At 45.8% G+C, this 20,425-nt stretch overlaps 1 protein-coding gene across 6 annotated transcripts in view; it reads left to right on the forward strand.

The window, feature by feature from the left end:
• The window catches only part of LTBP1 (latent transforming growth factor beta binding protein 1), a 331,513-nt gene that overhangs the window by 260,230 nt on the left and 50,858 nt on the right, over positions 1-20,425 (forward strand). For all 6 annotated transcript variants that reach the window (XM_045009926.1, XM_045009927.1, XM_045009928.1 and 3 more), the window contains one exon: positions 5,750-5,893. In XM_045009926.1, coding sequence (XP_044865861.1) covers positions 5,750-5,893 — 144 coding nt within the window. The remainder of the gene's footprint in view (positions 1-5,749; positions 5,894-20,425) is intronic.

A 20,425-nucleotide genomic window follows, 5' to 3' on the forward strand; every position in this document is an offset into this window, starting at 1 on the left:
TGGACTTTCAGAAAGCCTTTGACAAGGTGCCTCACCAAAGGCTCTTTAGCAAAGTAAGCAGTCATGGGATAAGAGGAAAGGTCCTGTCATGGATCAGCAACTGGTTAAAAGGTAGGAAGAAAAGGGTAGGAATAAATTGTCAGTTTTCACAGTGGACAGAATTAAATAATGGGGTCCTACAAGGATCTATACTGGGACCTGTGCTCTTCAACATACTCATAAATGATGTGGAAAAGGGGGTAACTGTGTGATGGCAAAGTTTGCAATGATACAAAATTACCAAGGATAGTTAAGTAGAAAGCTGACTGATAAGAGTTAAAAAGGGATCTCTCACTAAACTGGGTGACTGGACAACAAAATGGCAGATTACATTCAGTGTTGATAAGTGCAAAGTAAAGCACATTTGAAAACATACTCCCAACTATACATATAAAATGATTGGATCTAAATAAGCTGTTATCACTCAAAAAAGACATCACTGTGAATAGTTCTCTGAAAACATCTGCTCAATGTGCAACTTCAGTCAAAAAAGCCAACAGACTATTAGGAGCCATTAGGAAAGGAATAAATAATAAAACAAAAAATATCATAATGCCATTATATAGATGCATGGTACACCCACATCTTGAATACTGTGTTCCATTCTGTTCTCCCCATCTCAAAAAGATATATTAGAATTGGAAAAAGTACAGAGAAGGGCAACAAAATTATTAGGGGTATGGAACAGCTTCCATAGGAGAAGAGATTAAAAAGACTGAGATTGTTCAGTTTAGAAAAGAGATGACTAAAGAGGGAAATAATAGAAGTCTATAAAATGGTGAATGGCTTGGAGAAAGTGAATAAGGAAGTGTTATTTACTCCCTTCACATAATACAAGAACCAGGGGTAACTCAATGAAATTAAGAGGCAGCAGGTTTAAAACAAACCAAAGGAAGTACTACTTCACACAACGCGCAGTCAATCTGTGGAACTCATTGCCAAGGGATGCTGTGAAAGCCAAAAATATATGTGGGTTCAAAAAAGAGTTTGATAAATTCATAGAGGATAGCAGAGCCAGTGCTAGCTGATTGGGAGCCCTAAGCAGGAATATTTTTGCCCTCCCACCACAATACTAAAACAAACAAGCTCTTGTAATAAAAAGCAAATTGTATGTGGGGGGGGTGCTCTTGAGCTGCTCAGGGCCTTAAGCAATTGCTTAGTCTGCTTATGGGGCTAGTGCCAGCTCTGGAGAATAAGTCCATCAACTGCCAGAAGCTGGAACTGGTTGACGACGGATGGGTCACTTGATAATAGCCCTGTTCTGTTCATTCCCTCTGAAGCACTTGGCACTGACCACTCTCAGAAGACAGGATACTGGGCTAGATCAATGGTTCTCAACCAGGGGCCCGGGGCACCCTGGGGGGCTGCGAGCAGGTTTCAGGGGGTCTGCTAAGCAAGGCCAGCATTAGACTCGCTGGGGCCCAGGACAGAAAACCAAAGTCCCATCACATGGAGCTGAAGCCCGGGACCCTGAGCCCCTCCACATAGGGCTGAAGTCTGAGCAACTTAGCTTCATGGGGGCCCCTGTGGCATGGGATCCCAGGCAATTGCCCTGCTTGCTACCCCCTAACGCCAGCCCTGGCTTTTATATGCAGAAAACCAGTCATGGCACAGGTGGGCTGTGGATTTTTGATAGCATATTGGGGTGGGCCTCTGGGCTAGATGGACCATTGGTCTGACCCAGTATGGCCGTTCTTATATTGTGTTCTCCCGCCACTGCACTGGATGGATCTCACTCACAGCAGAGAATCTGGCCCTAGGAACTGTTCTTAAAACAGATTGGCCTTTGTACACAATTTGTACTTCATTAGAACTGTATCATGACTGTTCAGTTTATGACTTTTATCAGATTCTGCTTCAAGCTGTCAATAGGCCTTTTCAACTTAGTTTGTACTTTATTTCTCTAAGGATTCATAGAAATAGAAAAAAAAGACCTTTATTGTTGTGCATTCTCTTTCACATAAATTAATTTGTGGGATAAAATCATAATTTGTAGAGAGTTCTGATTTTTAACTCTTTACTGATAGAAACCTGAGAGAGGTTACTGGTTATATTGGGGTGGGCAAACTTTTTGGCCCAAGGGCCACATCTGGGTGGGGTAATTTCATGCAGGGCCATGAATGTAGGACTGGGGCAGGGGGTTGGGATGCGGGAGGGAGTGCAGTGTGCAGGAAGGGGCTCAGGAGGGATGTGGGGTGTATGAGGGGTCTCAGGGCAGGGGGTTGGGGGCTCAGGGCAGGGGGTTGGGGTGCAGGAGGGGTGTGGCAGAGGGCTCAGGGCAGGGGGTTGGGGTGCGGGGTGCAAGACGGGTTTGGGGTGTGGGCTCTGGTCTGGTGCTGCTTATCTTGAGTGGCTCCAGGGTGGCAGCGGCCTACCCTAGCCCCGTGCCGTGTCACTCCTGGAAGCGGCCGGCACCACGTCCCTGCGGCCCCTGGTGGGGGTAGAGGGCTCTGTGCGCTGCCCTTGCCTGCGGATACCTCCCCCGAAGCTTCCATTGGCCACGGTTCCCCGTTCCCAGCCAAATGGGAGCTGCAGGGAGCAGTGGCTGTAGGCATAGGCAGCATGCAGAGTCCTCTGGCCCTTCTTCCACCCCCCAGGGGATGCAGGGATGTGGTGCCAGCCACTTTTGGGAGTGGTGCAGGGCCCGCAGTGCCATGGGGGTTACAATCCTGCGAGGCCAGATCCAAAACCCTGACAGGTCAGATCCAGTCGGTGGGCCATAGTTTGCCCACCCCTGGCTTATATGGTATATGGATAACTCCTGATACCACTCACATCAATGGCAAAAATTCCCAATGACTTCAATAGGACTAGGAGCTGACTCTAAAAATCAGAATGCATACATGCTTTTTAAAGCAAATATCTGTCTGTTTCTTAGTTAATGGCTTGGGGGGGTTATTATTAAACAACATGTTGACAGTTTGCTTTAGTTTTTCTGTGCCTGCAACTTCTAGTTTGACCTTGTTGAGACCCTGATGCCACTGAAGTCAGTAGAACTATTCAGGTGCTTAAAATGAAGCAGATGCATAATAGTTTGCAGGTTCAGATCCGACTGAGCACTGTATTCTGAATAGGAGTCATTTGCACAGTATAGCCCATCAGTCATGAAGCAGTGAGTATTTCCTTGATTTTTATGTAGTTTATTTTATAATAACTGGGTGTTGCCAACTTGTAGACGTCTGTGGTTACCTACAGAATTATGGAGGTATCAGTAGTGTCTACATAGTAAAGATCGCATTGAGAATTGAAATTACAGTGGGGGTAAAAATCCCTATCTTAATCAAACAAATGATTTCATTGAGTTTCCAAATTCTGCACACTATCTCTTCCTGGGCAAAGGGAGTTTTCTATAATGTTTCCTCTGCCAATGTTACTAAATCTTTTAGAAAACAAATACTTTAAAATATGGTCCTGACAGCCCTCACCTTTGTTCAACTCCCTTTAGCTAGACAACCATAGCTCCTATAAACTCCAAGCTAAACATGCACATTCTGATAATGTCTCCCAAGTGGGCCAGTTGGGAATTTATATGTAAAACATTCTAAATGATCCTCCTAATTTGGCATAACCTATTCTAGTAATGCCCGGAGTACCTAGAGCTCTCCCATTCCATGAGCTACGTCTCTTTTTTGTTACCACCTGCTTTCCTCCACGGTTGTGTTCAGCACATGGCTCCAGGAAGACAGACTGGGCTGCTCCAGGAGCTGGGGGATAGATATATTCAGTTCCTCATTGTCATACGCAAACATGCAGCATTAACTGTAGCCCCAGAAAAATGATGTTACCAATGTACAGAGTTTTACTGGCAAAAGTAATGAGTACCTTACAAGTTCTGAGGGCACAGTTAAGTTAGTGCATGTGTGCACAATTCTGGAGAACTGGATGTATGCTTTGCAAGTGGCTACATGGTGAAAAGGAAAGGGATTTTGTTGTGCAGGTGAGGAGTCTGAGTCTGTTTGGTTTTCTGATGTATGGGTGGTAAGGCATGTTAACTGAGGCCCCAGTTCAGGAAGGCACTTAAGCACATGCTTCAGTTCATCGCTTAAGGACATATTTAAATCCCATTGTCATAAGCACATACTTGGGTGCTATGCTGAATAGGGATGCTTTCCTTGATTGGGGCCTTCATCTGGTGTGAATATCAATGTTGCTTCAATTTATGATTTCCTTAATCTTAGTGATTGAATTGAAAGGAAATAAATTTCTGCAAAATTAATTCTAAGGGAATGGTGGGGTTTTTTTTCAATGGTATAAAATATAAGCTCAGACAAATTAAGCCTATTTGAACTAATGGAAATAGGCTTGGCAGGATACAGTTTAAATAGATAGATGTTGATAAACAGCCTGAAATCAATGGTAGAACTGTTGGTAACAGGAGTGCAACCTGCAGGGATTGGGTGTGATCATGAGATTATAGGAGATGTTGAAAGTATTCAAACATGCTTGTAAATTGTTTTGATGTAAACGGTCTATCAAAAACATTTTTATGGAAAATATGTGTTTGCATAGTTTGTAAACAGTGTTCCCCAAAGAAGACTTTGAACTTCTTAATATGCAGCAAACAAAAGAAAATAATTAATTAAATTAATTTAGAAAGTGTCAAGTTAGCTGATCCAGATAAGATAAAAGCATATAAAATCAGTAGTGTAGTATATTATATGGCTACATGTTTATTTTGGTGGATAAAAAAGAGCCAGTATGCTTTGTTACAAATATTATACTGTATAGTGTCAATTAAATATACCAAAAAAATATAAATTATGAAAAATAATGTAATAATTTTCGTTATGTAGTTAGTGGATGTGCTGTATTGTGGACAGTCAGATGTAAAACTCTGATAGATTTCAGTGGGAGCAGAGTTAAGCCAGTGCTGAGCATTTTTGGTAATCCTGTGTCATTCAAACCATAGACAACTCTCCTGTCAAATAGCAACTCTTCATAGTATTTAGATGAGGTAAGAAGTGTTGCGAGCCAAGTTTAGGATTCATGGAATGTTTTTTGGTCCCAGGCCAACAGCAATTGAGAGTACCACGGGATCCAGCCCCTACTGTGGGAGAGGAGACTTGCATTGCTCCACAGGGACTTCACTAGGTGATACCAGAATAATGTTTCTGGGCTCCAGAGCAACCTATAGGGTTTTGTGGGTGAGAAGTCTATTACAAAAATGAGTTTAGAGGAGAAAAAGGACATGGTGCAGGAAGGCAGTTTTTCAGGAGGTATGGAGAAGAGAATTCTGTTTGTATACCAGGGCCTAAATCCTGTCATCTTTTTTTCTGTTGAACTCTTTGATTTCACTAACCTCTGAAAGAATGACAGCAAGTTTTGGCACAATATCTGTTAAATAAAATAAATAAATAAATACTGTGGGTTTCCTGCTGTCCTGGTAATAGCAAACATAGCTCAAAAGGAGTCAATATCTTACATTGTAAGAAATGGGGATGAGGGAGAAAGAGTAAAAAAGTTAGGACTCTGGTCTGCTTTAAAATCAACACTGTCATTTTATAATTTTACTGTTTTTTTCAATGGCCTTTGTCTCCTCAGACAAACTAATTTCCTTAGGAGTCCACTTAAGTAGTAGCCAGGTTTTGATTGTTCCTCGGGGATCGCCTTTGTTTTCCTGCAGACAATATTGGCACAGACAGAGCAGGTAAAATAAAGAGCTGTCAGTGATGGAGAATGCGTCTGAATCAATTTATGCTTCATTCTCCAGATGTGAACGAATGTGAAATGCTGAGTGGGGTATGTGGTGAAGCCCTCTGTGAAAACGTAGAAGGCACCTTCCTGTGTCTCTGTTCCGATGAAAACCAGGAGTATGATCCAATGACTGGACAATGTCGCTTCCGCACATCAACAGGTAAAATACCAGTGGCTTTGCTTGCAGACATAATACAAAGCATAAAAAATGCACATCCTCCTGAATAACAGAAAGGATAAAAAATTGTGAAAGGCTGTTTTTAAAAAAAGGGAGGGAGGGGACGGGGGTGAAGAGTTACAACGAAAATTGTGTAAATTTGGATTTTATTTATTGCTGTCGTTAAATCACTGTTTTCTAACGAAATAGTGTATTTTAGACCCCTTTTTAAAGTACAGTAACATAATAAGCTATGTGTGCTTTTGGGTCTGTTATTCTTGAACATGCTATAAATAATTAACAACAAAAATATAGCATAGATGCCTTTAATTTTTGTACATGAAACAATCTCAGAGCTCTGATTAGCAGGGCCTTTTTTCAAACAGTGTGGTTTGTGGAACATTGTTTCTCATGATGTGTACCATGCTGAGGTGGTGATGTCTATGTTGATCTTTGGCAGTGAAATGAAGGCTATGTCACATGAGATTTAAAATAATTTTTTTTAAACTTGTATAGATGACTACTGGTGTCTGGATAAGGTTGAAGGAAGTGTAATGTTAAGAGCAAAATTCGTATATGGTAATCCAGCTTCTTATTGAATACTAACAGAAGAACTCACAAAAGTCAATAGTTGAGTGGCAATTTGTTTATCTAGTTTGAAAAATCCCCAACACATTGGCTCATCAAGACATGACCAGTCACCTTGACCACGTTACTTGTTGATTGTACTCTAGCCTCTTGCCCCTATTTCTTTACTCTTGATCTGTCTTTTTAGATCGTGAGCCTTTCAGAGCAGCCACTGTGCCTTTCTCTATGTTATTCAGTATCTAACAAACTGTGGATGCTACTACAAACACCTTACTTAAAAGTTATCTTAGGACTCTCTCTCAGAAAGTTGCCTCCAAGTGGGCTACACAGCTCCAGTCTGGGGAGAGGAACAGGTCCAAGATAAGGGGGAGTAGAGAATAAGAGGTTGGCAAATTGATTTACATGAGCTTTTCCCCCACACAAACAAATATTTGTTTTTTAATTTTGGGTTTACATTGCAGGCTGAGCTAGCTTCTGGATAGCTTTAGAATAACTTGCTGTACTACCAATATCCAGTCTACATAACTCAGGAGGCCCTGGAAATTTCATCCTGTCTCCTATATCTCCAAATCTTTTGCACAAGGCAAAACTCCTGGTGACTCAAATGGAACCAGGATTTGGCTCACTGAACATAGTGCCTTTTTACCTTCCTAATAATAGATCAGCATTTAATTTTGTGCAACACCTAAGAGGCAAGTTCTTCTTTTTAAAGAATCAAAGCTACACACTCTTTCTAGTTTATTCAGATTCCCACTTTATGTGTATATGCTTTCTTCAGTATTTTGTTCTGCAATGTTTCCTGAGATGTACTTGCACAGGGAAGCACATTGGTACTGCAACACTGTCTGTGAAACAGCTACATAATAAAATGAAGTGTAAACCAATGGTAATGGGTTAGACTGAGGATCTCACCTTACGAAGTGGTTGAAGGAGTGAAAGATCTGGAGAACTGCTGCTTTAGAAGAATAATACACAGCAGTATTACCATTTACTTGCTTGTGAGGAAACAAACTGCAGTATACTTTCATCTCAAGGGGACTCATCTCAGTACTATCATCTGATGATGATAACATAAATGACAACATTGTTAACTATTTCACTGCTGATCAAAGCATGAAAAAGGAGAGGGTAAATCATATTATGAAGATCTACAGCCAGCTATGAGTACCATCTCATTTTGGTGCCACAAGTGGATGGCACTTGCAAGATTCTAACTATTTTTTCCCCAGTCAAAAATGAACCAAGACCTATGGGCCTAGCAGAGTCACATCAAGGGGGAGCCATTCCCAAGGAGCCCAGCAGGACATCTGATTCCAGCAGAAGGGAAGCCAAGCCCAAGAAGCCAAGCCAAGTTCATGGATGTATCCAAGTATCATTTATTGCTGAGGGAAAGGAAATCCCACAGAGTCCAGCAAGTATGAATGATCATATGGTGAACATCTGTACAGTCTACAGCAAGTGGTGTCTCAGTTTGGCATCATGAATGGGCACAACTTCATTTGTGTTCAATTTGGAAGAGAAAAACTTATTTCCTCTCAATATGGACCCCTTCTTTGGGCACTAACAAAACACATACTCATTTTCTCTCCTCTGTTAAAGTTCATCATGGAGGAAGATATCATATAGAAAACCAGACAGTATGGAAATTAGAGCCCAGTAGGACCCCTATACACTATATTATTTGACTAATGGAATAAGGGAACCTATATGTTACCAGGGAACACTGTAAGCTGATGTACATTGTGAAGGACGAGACATCTTACCATTCTTTTATCTCTGTTTGCTTGCACAACTGAAGGAAAAATACACTTCCTACAATCAGTATTTCAAGGGACAGGATATTACTTTGTGTATTATATAAGGATAGCCTGGTAGCAAACTCTTTTCTCATTAAGCTCAGATGGGTTCTGTCTCAGAGTCTGAAGATCCTAGGAACTGATCACCCAAACAAACTGTAGGTTTGGGGAAATTATTATGTAGTTTACAATGTGTTCGTTTTTCTTTAACTACCTTTTTTTTTTTTTTTATCAGAGGGGTAGCCATGTTAGTCTGGATCTGTAAAAGCAGCAGAGTCCTATGGCACCTTATACCTTTTTTTTGTTTTCATTTCATGCTGAAAATTAATGGCTAAATGTCAGGTTGTAGCTAACCCTTGCATGGGTGTGTAAGGCAGAGGAGAGCACAAACAGCCTTTCCTCTTGCACAGGGACTGGGCTCAGTCTAGTCGTTATTTTCCCCAGAGTACAAGGAATCTGCAAAGCTAGCTATGACAGCAGTGGTACACTGCTCAAAGGGTGCAGGGCCAATGCCACATCCTTCACCTAGCACCAGCCACACCAAGGTGGTGATGGAGTTCATGCTACACTCATGCAAAGGATGATGCATAGAGCTTTGGCATGCCATGTGCCTGAGTCAGGCACAGTGCTTCTGGGAGCTCCTGCTGTGTGCTCTCATATCACCCCCAACATGGGCTTGTGCCTTATTTTACCTGCATGCAGAGAAAAATATCTTGTCTGCCTTATATTGTTGTAAACATTAACATGCAAATGTTACAGATGTATTCAGCCTTTGCATATTTGTTTTTATATGTGTGTGCTATTTTGCACATAGAGAAATGTCATCCCATTTCCACTGTAGTAAAGAGAAGTAGGATGCCATTTCTACTGAAGGTAGGCGCAGGGCATAACTGAAGCATAACTTTAATTCAGGGACTTTTTCACATGTGGTTAAAGGCTGTTCCCTCTGTATGTTCACACTTCTCTTTATTCACCCCAGGGGACCTAGAGTTTTCCTTTTATTTGGCAGAAATTCATCTATTATTTGCTATGTCCTGAAATGATCCTGTCAGTATATGAACATTCAGCTCCTTAGTTCCAGCCATCTTGTTGTGTTCCAGTATTCATTTCAACTCAATACAAAATAAATTTAACAAAAAATCAAATGCACAGGTTTCAAAGCACCCGTTTCTCTTTTCTTTATTTTGTACCCAAAGTAAGAAACATTCACTGAAACAACAAACACTTTTTTTTAATATACAATGAAAATCTGCTGGACTTTTGTGCCTTTTGGTATTTTGGGGAGGAGAAAAAAAATCTTCCTGTATATTTTTGATTTACGGAATATACTTGTATATCCCTTTAACAAGTTACATAAAATATTTATTTTATCATGGATTTTGTGCATATTCAGCTGAATACTGCATATTAGTAATTAATCATTAACATTTTATCATAATTATTAATAGTCATAAAGCATGTTTCATTGTGCACTTAAAATCCCAATATATGTGATTCCTGTACTGACTTCAAAAGTAGTAAAGGATAGTATTTATTTGAAAAAGTCTGTCTTCCATTAGCTACTATAGAATATATATTTTTAAAACAAAAATTGAAAATGCAAGCTTTATGCATAAAACTTGAAAGCTCGAAGCCTCTGGTAATTGGCTGAGCCTTAATCAGTGGGCGGGGCATTCACTCAGGCCAGGGCTTTATAAAGCTGCGCACAAGCGACTAGGGGCTGTTAACAGGGAGTTTCGCAAGGGAGTTCTCCAGGTGAAGGAGGAGCAAATACAGCGTCTGTGGGGTAAGAGACTGTCTATAGTGTGTTTGTTTGTGTTTGGGGGTTACTTGCTGTGTGCTGAGCTTGTGTTTGTCAGTCTGTTTGTTTGGTTGTTTGGCTGGCAGTTGGAGGCAGGTTTGAAAGCTCGAAGCCTCTGGTAATTGGCTGAGCCTTAATCAGTGGGCGTGGCATTCACTCAGGCCAGGGCTTTATAAAGCCGCGCACAAGCGACCAGGGGCTGCTAACAGGGAGTTTCGCAAGGGAGTGTGGAAGGGGAGTGGGAAGGGAGTGGGAGTCCCACGCCAGCCCTAAACCCCTTCCCTGTGGTCCCCCTAAAACCTATAAACCGAACCACATTTCAAAACACCTTTCTGTAAACCACCCTTCCATTAACTAGGAGACAATGCAGGCAGAAGCCCAGCAGCAGAGTGGGGGCTATCCAGTTTATTGCGCTGAGTGTTGCATGTATGATTACCTGCCCTGTGGGCGGGTGGCATATGTGTGCAGTCGGTGCAAGGAGCTCCTGGCCCTCAGAGACCATGTACGGACTTTGGAGGCCAGGGTGGCGAAACTGGAGGAGCTAAGAGAGGCAGAGAGGTATGTTGAGGAGGCTTTCCAGGACACTGTAGAATTGTCCCACCTCCAGTCAGACAGCCCCTGCGCTGTTGAGGAGGATGAAAGGCCCAGGGAAGCAGAGCAGTCAATGGGAGCAGAGGGAAACCTTCCCGTAGTTGGGACCCTCCTTCCAGATGGTGCTGGGGTTGCCTCTCGCACTGAGGTTGCCTCTCCGGGGAAGGGAACTCCAGTTTCTAGGAAAAGGCAGGTGTTAGTAATGGGAGATTCGATTATTAGAAACATAGATAGCTGGGTTTGTGATGACCAGGAGAACTGTATGGTGACTTGCCTGCCTGGTGCGAAGGTTGCGGATCTCTCGAGGCATCTAGACAGACTTATGTGTAGTGCTGGGGAGGAGCCGGTGGTCGTGGTACATGTAGGTACCAATGACATAGGGAAGGGTAGGAGAGATGTCCTGGAAGCCAAATTTAGGCTGCTAGGAAAGAGACTGAAATCCAGGACCTCTATGGTGGCATTCTCAGAAATGCTCCCAGTTCCACGCGCAGGGCCAGGTAGCCAGGCAGAGCTTCAGAGTCTCAATGCGTGGATGAGACGATGGTGTAGAGAGGAGGGGTTCACGTTCATTAGGAACTGGGGAAACTTCTGGGATGGGAGGAGCCTATACAGGAGAGATGGGCTCCACCTAAACCAAAGTGGAGCCAGACTGCTGGCACTAAACATTAAAAAGGTTGTAGAGCAGTTTTTAAACTAGGAGATGGGGGAAAGCCGACCGCTGCAGAGGAGCGTGTGGATCGGACACAGACTTTTCTTAAGGGAGAGTCTGATGATAGAGAATCTCCAGGTTATAGTCAGGAGCAGAGGACTGAAGAGTATAATGTAAGGGCCGGATCAGATGATAAACAGTCACATAAAAAAGAATCTGGCACATCAGAAAAAGGCAGGCTAATAAACAGGGACAAGTTTTTAAAGTGCTTGTACACAAATGCCAGAAGTCTAAATAATAAGATGGGTGAACTAGAGTGCCTTGTGATAAAGGAGGATATAGATATAATAGGCATCACAGAAACCTGGTGGACTGAGAGCAATCAATGGGACACAATCATTCCGGGGTACAAAATATATCGGAAGGACAGAACAGGTCGTGCAGGGGGAGGAGTGGCACTATATGTGAAAGAAAGTGTAGATTCAAATGAAATAAAAATCTTAAGCGAATCCACATGTTCCATAGAATCTCTATGGATAAAAATTTCATGCTCTAGTAAAAATATAACATTAGGGATCTATTATCGACCACCTGACCAGGACAGTAATAGTGATGATGAAATGCTAAGGGAAATTAGAGAGGCTATCAAAATTAAGAACCCAATAATAGTGGGGGATTTCAATTATCCCCATATTGACTGGGAACATTTCACTTCAGGACGAAATGCAGAGATAAAATTTCTCGATATTTTAAATGACTGTTTCATGGAGCAGCTGGTACGGGAACCCACAGGGGGAGAGGCAACTCTAGATTTAATCCTGAGTGGAGCGCAGGAGCTGGTCCAAGAGGTAACTATAGCAGGACCGCTTGGAAATAGTGACCATAATACAATAACATTCAACATCCCTGTGATGGGAAGAACACCTCAACTGCCCAACACTGTGGCATTTAATTTCAAAAGGGGGAACTATACAAAAATGAGGGGGTTAGTTAGACAAAAGTTAAAAGGTACAGTGACTAAAGTGAAATCCCTGCAAGTTGCGTGGGCCCTTTTTAAAGACACCATAATAGAGGCCCAACTTCAATGTATACCCCAAATTAAGAAAAACAGTAAAAGAACTAAAAAAGAGCCACCGTGGCTTAACAACCATGTAAAAGAAGCAGTGAGAGATCAAAAGACTTCCTTTAAAAGGTGGAAGTCAAATCCTAGAGAGGCAAATAGAAAGGAACACAAACACTGCCAACTTAAGTGCAAGAGTGTAATAAGAAAAGCTAAAGAGGAGTTTGAAGAACGACTAGCCAAAAACTGTAAAGGTAATAACAAAATGTTTAAGTACATCAGAAGCAGGAAGCCTGCTAAACAACCAGTGGGGCCCCTTGACGATCAAAATACAAAAGGAGTGCTTAAAGACGATAAAGTCATTGTGGAGAAACTAAATGGATTCTTTGCTTCAGTCTTCACGGTTGAGGATGTTAGGTAGATTCCCAAACCTGAGCTGGCTTTTGTAGGTGACAAATCTGAGGAACTGTCACAGATTGAAGTGTCACTAGAGGAGGTTTTGGAATTAATTGATAAACTCAACATTAACAAGTCACCGGGACCAGATGGCATTCACCCAAGAGTTCTGAAAGAACTCAAATGTGAAGTTGCAGAACTATTAACTAAGGTTTGTAACCTGTCCTTTAAATCGGCTTCGGTACCCAATGACTGGAAGTTAGCTAATGTAGCGCCAATATTTAAAAAGGGCTCTAGGGGTGATCCCGGCAATTACAGACCGGTAAGTCTAACGTCGGTACCGGGCAAATTAGTTGAAACAATAGTTAAGAATAAAATTGTCAGACACATAGAAAAACATAAACTGTTGAGCAATAGTCAACATGGTTTCTGTAAAGGGAAATCGTGTCTTACTAATCTATTAGAGTTCTTTGAAGGGGTCAACAAACATGTGGACAAGGGGGATCCGGTGGACATAGTGTACTTAGATTTCCAGAAAGCCTTTGACAAGGTCCCTCACCAAAGGCTCTTACGTAAATTAAGCTGTCATGGGATAAAAGGGAAGGTCCTTTCATGGATTGAGAACTGGTTAAAGGACAGGGAACAAAGGGCAGGAATTAATGGTAAATTCTCAGAATAGAGAGGGGTAACTAGTGGTGTTCCCCAGGGGTCAGTCCTAGGACCAATCCTATTCAATTTATTCATAAATGATCTGGAGAAAGGGGTAAACAGTGAGGTGGCAAAGTTTGCAGATGATACTAAACTGCTCAAGATAGTTAAGACCAAAGCAGAATGTGAAGAACTTCAAAAAGATCTCACAAAACTAAGTGATTGGGCAACAAAATGGCAAATGAAATTTAATGTGGATAAATGTAAAGTAATGCACATTGGAAAAAATAACCCCAACTATACATACAACATGATGGGGGCTAATTTAGCTACGAGTCAGGAAAAAGATCTTGGAGTCATCGTGGATAGTTCTCTGAAGATGTCCACGCAGTGTGCAGAGGCGGTCAAAAAAGCAAACAGGATGTTAGGAATCATTAAAAAGGGGATAGAAAATAAGACAGAGAATATATTATTGCCCTTATATAAATCCATGGTACGCCCACATCTCGAATACTGTGTACAGATGTGGTCTCCTCACCTCAAAAAAGATATTCTAGCACTAGAAAAGGTTCAGATAAGGGCAACTAAAATGATTAGGGGTTTGGAGAGGGTCCCATACGAGGAAAGATTAAAGAGGCTAGGACTCTTCAGCCTGGAAAAGAGAAGACTAAGGGGGGATATGATAGAGGTATATAAAATCATGAGTGATGTCGAGAAAGTGGATAAGGAAAAGTTATTTACTTATTCCCAAAATACAAGAACTAGGGGTCACCAAATGAAATTAATAGGCAGCAGGTTTAAAACAAATAAAAGGAAGTTCTTCTTCACGCAGCGCACAGTCAACTTGTGGAACTCCTTACCTGAGGAGGTTGTGAAGGCTAGGACTATAACAATGTTTAAAAGGGGACTGGATAAATTCATGGTGGCTAAGTCCATAAATGGCTATTAGCTAGGATGGGTAAGAATGGTGTCCCTAGCCTCTGTTTGTCAGAGGATGGAGATGGATGGCAGGAGAGAGATCACTTGATCATTGCCTATTAGGTTCACTCCCTCTGGGGCACCTGGCATTGGCCACTGTCGGTAGACAGATACTGGGCTAGATGGACCTTTGGTCTAACCTGGTACGGCCATTCTTATGTTCTTATAAAACATATTCAAATAACAGCAAGAATCTGGCTTATACACACAAAGGTCAGTAAAAGGAGAATTTAGGCCCCAATCCTGCCAGTGCTTTAATTCAAGTGGAGCCCTGATCGCCGAATCAATATGACTCTGCACAGGCCCCTGGATCCACCTGTGCAGTTGCAGTTGAAGGATTGAGACCTTAGGCTGCAACTCCATCTTTTTCTCACCTCGGTATTTAAGATAATGTGCTCAATTATTGGGGCATTCAAAACAGTAGATTACCAGTATTCATGAAATAAAAAGTGTGCAGTTTTGGCATCCAAAATATAATATGTTTACTCCTGGACCAGTTCTATTAAAAATGTGGCCTCCCCAAAGACCAGTTATAAATTTATGATGCAAAAACTCATGAAACTTCAAGGGTAAAAAAACCAAATATATCACTAATAGTGTTGTAAAGCTAGGATTCTCAGGGCGAAAGTTAACAGGAGATTTTTGGGTGGAGATCAGGAGAAGATGACACAAAAAAGAGTCATGGGGGTGTCTAATAGTGTCATCTGTTTCTATCCTATTAGCTGTGAAGCAGCTCACAAACATCTGATATTAAAGTTTGTTATTCCGATTACCATAGCTCTGCCAACGTACATCATTCCTACCAATAACATCTCTGCTCCTTAGTCTTGGGCCTTACTTGAACAGAGACTGCCAATGATGTCAGACTATTCTTGGTGGCTTTATAATCTGCATTAATGTTTGTTAGACACTAGACTGAGTCTGGTGTCCAAATCCAAATTGTATGTCTTTACATTTCAAGGTAGACCTTTCATACTGTCATTACTACCAAATAATTTTTATTTAAATTTATAGTTCTTCTTCAAGTGCTTGTTCATGTCAATTCCCATCAGATGTGTGCGTACCATATGCATGACAGCTGGAAGATTTTTCCCCTAGCAGTATCCGTAGGGTCGGTCTGGGTGCCCCCCTGGAGCCACGCCCTCATGGTACTCAATATAGTGCCCTGCTGACCTGACCCCCCTCAGTTCCTTCTTACCACCTGTGATGGCTAGCTGGAACTCCCCATTGCTCTTGCCTTGGCAAGCACGTGCTTTGCAGTATCATGTGTATATAGTTAAATGCAGTAGTAGTTTAGTTAGTGTAGATAGTTTTCTCTCATAAGTTTTCTTTGGGGGTCAACCCCCCATGCTTTCCCCGGCTCTGCGGTATGCCTCGGTCCCCAGGCTTTAAGCCGTGCTCGAACTGCAGCAGGCTTATGCTGAGAAGTGACCCACACACTTCCTGCTTGAAGTGTCTCGAGGAGGGTCACCTTGGGGACTGTTGTAAAATCTATAGAGGGTTTCGCCCTAGGATCCTCAAGGACAGAAAACAGCGCCTCCGAGTTCTGCTTATGGAGGCAGCACTTCGGCCTCAGTCGGACCCTGGTACGGTGGACTCGGGCCCAAGCGCCGCCTCCTCGGTGCACAGTGCTCTGGCACTGTTGACACGTGAGCTGGAGCCGAGGAAGGACTCCTCTAAGGATCCTTGGCACTGCCACGGCTCTGTGCACAGCTCCCAGGCATGGGTCAGGCACCGGTCTCACTCCCCGGTGTCCCATAAAAGAAAGAAGGCCGACAGAGGGCACTCCCCGACCAGGTCTAAAGATAGGGTGACCAGACGTCCCGATTTTATCGGGACTGTCCCGATATTTGCTTGTTTGTCCCGCGTCCCGACCAATGTTGGGTCGGGACACTGGACAAACAAGCAAAGGCTCCGGAGCCTGAAGGGCTCACGCCCTCCCCTGCCCCGACTCCACCCCCTCCTTCCCCCATTGGATCCTTCCCCAAATCCTCGCCCCCATCCCCGCCCCCTCACTGCCCCATTGTCTCCCTCCCCAAATCCCCGCCTCTTTCCAAGCATGCCATGCCCAGGAGACTCAGGGGAGTGCGGGCCGGGGTGAGTGTGAGTCTGGCCTGGCCCTGAGCAGGCAGGACTCGGGTGCGGTACCTGGAAGGAGAGTAGGGGGGCGGCCCGTGGGGCTAGGTGGCGGCTGTTCTCCCCACCTGGGCAGGGGACTCGGGAGCAGCCGCTGCTGCAGCTCCCACTGCTGCGGGGGGAGGAAGTGGCCAAGCACGTGGCGCTCGGCAGCTGCGGCTTTGGTGCCCGGGCCCGAACCCCCTGAGCCCGGGCCTGCTGCGGGGCAGCGCGCACACTGCGCTCAGCCCCTGGCCAGTCGCGTCTGGGCTGGCTGCCCAGCTGGTGCAATCCCGTGGCGGAGGCATCGGCAGCCCAGTCCCGTTCGTTCCCCTGCAGGACCCGAGCGGGATGCACCAGCTGGGCAGCCAGCCCAGACGCGAGTGGCCAGGGGCTGGGTATGCGCAGCGTGCACGCTGGGTCCCCGCAGCATGCGCGCTGGGTCCCCGCAGCAGGCCCGGGCTCGGGGGGTTCGTGGGCGCCAGAGCTGCAGCTGCCAAGCTTGGCCAGCGGCCGCTTCCTCCCCCCGTGGCAGTGGGAGCTGCAGCAGCAGCTGCTCCCGAGTCCTGCTGCCCAGGTGGGGAGAACAGCCGCTGCCTGGCCCCGCAGGCCACCCCGTACTCTCCCTCCAGATACCGCGCCTGAGTCCTGCCTGCTCGGGGCCAGGGTGGACTCACACTCACCCCGGCCCCGTGCTCCCCTGAGTCTCCCGGGCCTCCCTCCAGCGCTTGCGGAGGGAGGAGGAATCAGGGGTGGGGGATTTTTTTTTTTTTTTTGCTCTGCCGCCATTTTTTCCCCCTCTGCCCCCGCCGCCCCCCCCCCCCCCCCGCGTCCCGATATTTGACCTGGGTGATCTGGTCACCCTATCTAAAGACCAGGTGGCCAGCAAGCCCCCATCAGGTGCCCATTTGGTGGAGCCTCCATTGACTCCTGCCCTACACTGCGCACTCCTGCCCCACACTGCTCACCAGCTGGAGGACCTATAGCTTCCCTCCACGCCGGAAGCGTTCAAAGTGGCATCGGACCTCCTGGTGCTGACAGCGCCACCCTCCCCTCCAAGGCGGGAGAGGTTGCTGGCACCAGTTCCTAGCCCAATCCACTCCGTGGGCAAGCTGGCAAAAATGGTGGCAATGAGGGTATCATCCCTTGCATGCCAACCTCCAGCACAGGTAGCCCGTGTTGGGGAGCCGCTCTGGTCCTCCAGTTGGCATTGCTCGCTGGCATCAAGTGGCTCCACTCCTCCAAGGTCTTCACAGTTGGAGACCTTGGAGTCGGAAGTGGAGTCATTGCGCTCGAGTAGGAACAGAAGATCCTGCTCCCACCGTGACTGACAGCCCTACCCAGCATGGTGGCTGGGACAATGGCAGGCTCCTCAGTGGCCCTTCTGGACACCATGGGCCTATCATCAGAGCCAGGGTTCCAGACCAGCATTGGTGGCCTCGGTGTCCTTTGGGCCGCCGCACACGCCCTCCGCACTGCTGCTGGGGACCCATCCTGCAGCTGTACTGACATTGACCATCTCGGCACCGACCACGATGTCAATGATCTCAGCGCCAATTGCTGCACCATCCTTGGCATCGATTGCGGCTCCAGCTGCGGCACTGCCAGTGACACCGACTACGGCGCCACCCACGGCACTGGCTGTGGCTCCAGTGTTCCTCGCTCCTAGGGACCCCAGAGGGGTCAAGGGCAGGGAATAGGCTCCAGTACCAGCCGCCATCTCATCCTCCTCGTCTCCGGATGAGGCAGCGGTTGGCTCAGCAACTGCTCAAGCTTTAGAGGACAGCAGGGTCCTACAGCAGCTGCTGAGATGGGTGGCCCAGAACCTGAATATTAAATCTGAGGAGGTGGTGGAGGAGGCCAACCCAATGATCGACATTCTTTCCCCTCCAGGGCCATCCCGTATTGCACTGCCATTGATTAAAACCATCAGCGATGCCACAAAGACCCTGTGGCAGACCCCGTCCTCATTGCCACCTACCGCCAAGAGGTACGAGTGGAGATGTGTGTCCCCTTAAAGGGGTATGAACACCTTTACACGCACCCCCAACTGGACTCCCTGGTAGTGGATGTGGCCAACCAGCGTGAGCACCAGGGCTATCAGGCCCAAGAAACGAGAGGCCAAAAAACTGGACTTCTTCGGAAGGAAAATCTATTCCACACGAGGGTTGCAGCTCCATATCATTAACCATCAGGTGGTGGTTAGCAGGTACAATTATAATACTTGTGGGCCATGCAAAAATTTGCAGAACTCCTCTCTATGGATTCTCATGAGGGGGTTTCCGTGCTAGAAGAGGAGGGCAAATTAATTTCCTATGCATCCCTGTAGGCAGCCCTGGACGCAGCGGATGCAGCATCTTGCACTATGGCTACCAGGGTGGCCATGAGGAGGAGTTCCTGTCTGCAAGTCTCTGGCCTTCCCTATGAGGTGCAGCAGACAATCCAGGACCTCCCCTTTGAGGGTCAGTCTTCGTTTTCTGAGAAAACTGACTCTCGTCAGCACAGCCTCAAGGACTTTCAAGCCACCTTGAAGTCCTGGGCCTCCACACCCCTGCCATGCAATGGAGGCACATTAGACCCCAGCCCCCACAGAGGAATTATCAACCTCAGGGTAGGCAGGACAGGTCATGCAGGAGAAATAGGAACTCAAGGAAGAGACCTCGTCCCTCCTCTGGTTAGGACTCTGGACAGTCTAAATCCTCCTCAGGCCCAAAACCAGTCGTTTGAAGGTGCACCCAGGGGCGAGACACCAGTGCAAAGACTGGATCCATCCTACTTTACCTTTTTGTCCCGTCTATCCCCTTTCTACCATTCATGGGCCCGTATTATGTCAGACTGCTGAGTGCTCCGCATGGTAGAGAGGGGATATTCACTCCAATTCTATTCCCTCCCGCCCTTCCACCCCACTTCCCCATCCCTCTTCAGGGACCCTTCTTACAAGCAACTCCTCATACAGGAGGTGCAATCGCTGCTCTCACTGGGGGCAGTGGAAGAGGTTCCTCAGGAGCAGAAGGGCAAGGGCTTCTATTCCTGGTATTTCCTAATACCAAAAGCCAAAGGCAGGCTCAGGCCCATCCTAGACCTGCGAGAGCTCAAGTTCATATGGAACTTGAGTTTCTTCATGGGCTCCTTGGTCTCCATCATCCCTTCCTTGGATCCAAGGGATGGTATGCCACCCTCAACTTGAAGGCCCCATACTTTCATATAGCAATCACACCATCCCACAGAAAATACCTCAGGTTTGTGGTGCACAACAACAACTTCTATTTCACAGTCCTTCCTTTCGGCCTGTTAGCAGCGGCTTGGGTATTTACCAAATGCAGGGCAGTCGTGGCTGCGTTTCTGCACAGGTGCCAGGTACAGGTATTCATATACCTCGACGACTGGCTGATCAAGGGCCGCTCCAGGGCTCAAGTGGAGGCACAATTCAGATTCATCATTGCAATGTTTGACAAACTGGCCCTTCTCCCAAACGCAGGGAAGTCAACTCTGTCCCTTGTTCAGAGGATAGAGTTCATACAGGCAGTGCTGGACTTGACCCGGGCCAAGGCGTACCTACCGGAATCAAGGTTCTGGGCCTTGGATGACATAATTCGGAGTCTCAGGCAGTTCCTCCCCACCACAGCAAGGAATTGCCTCAAACTTCTGGGACACATGGCCGCTTGTTCATATGTAGTGCAACATGCCAGGCTCAGACTCCAGCCACTCCAATCATGGCTAGCCTCAGTGTATCGGCCGGTCCAGGACAGTTTGGACAGGTTTGTTACTTTGCCTCGCCCGGGCCTCAACTCCCTTCTGTGGTGGCTCGACCCACACCTAGTCCCCTTCATCAGCCCCCAGCTAACTCTCGTTGGTTACGGACGCATTGGACTTGGGTTGGGGGCACATCTGGGAAATCTCAGGACACAAGGCC

This window comes from Mauremys mutica, chromosome 3 (assembly GCF_020497125.1).
Source record: "Mauremys mutica isolate MM-2020 ecotype Southern chromosome 3, ASM2049712v1, whole genome shotgun sequence".
Classification (NCBI taxonomy): domain Eukaryota; kingdom Metazoa; phylum Chordata; order Testudines; family Geoemydidae; genus Mauremys; species Mauremys mutica.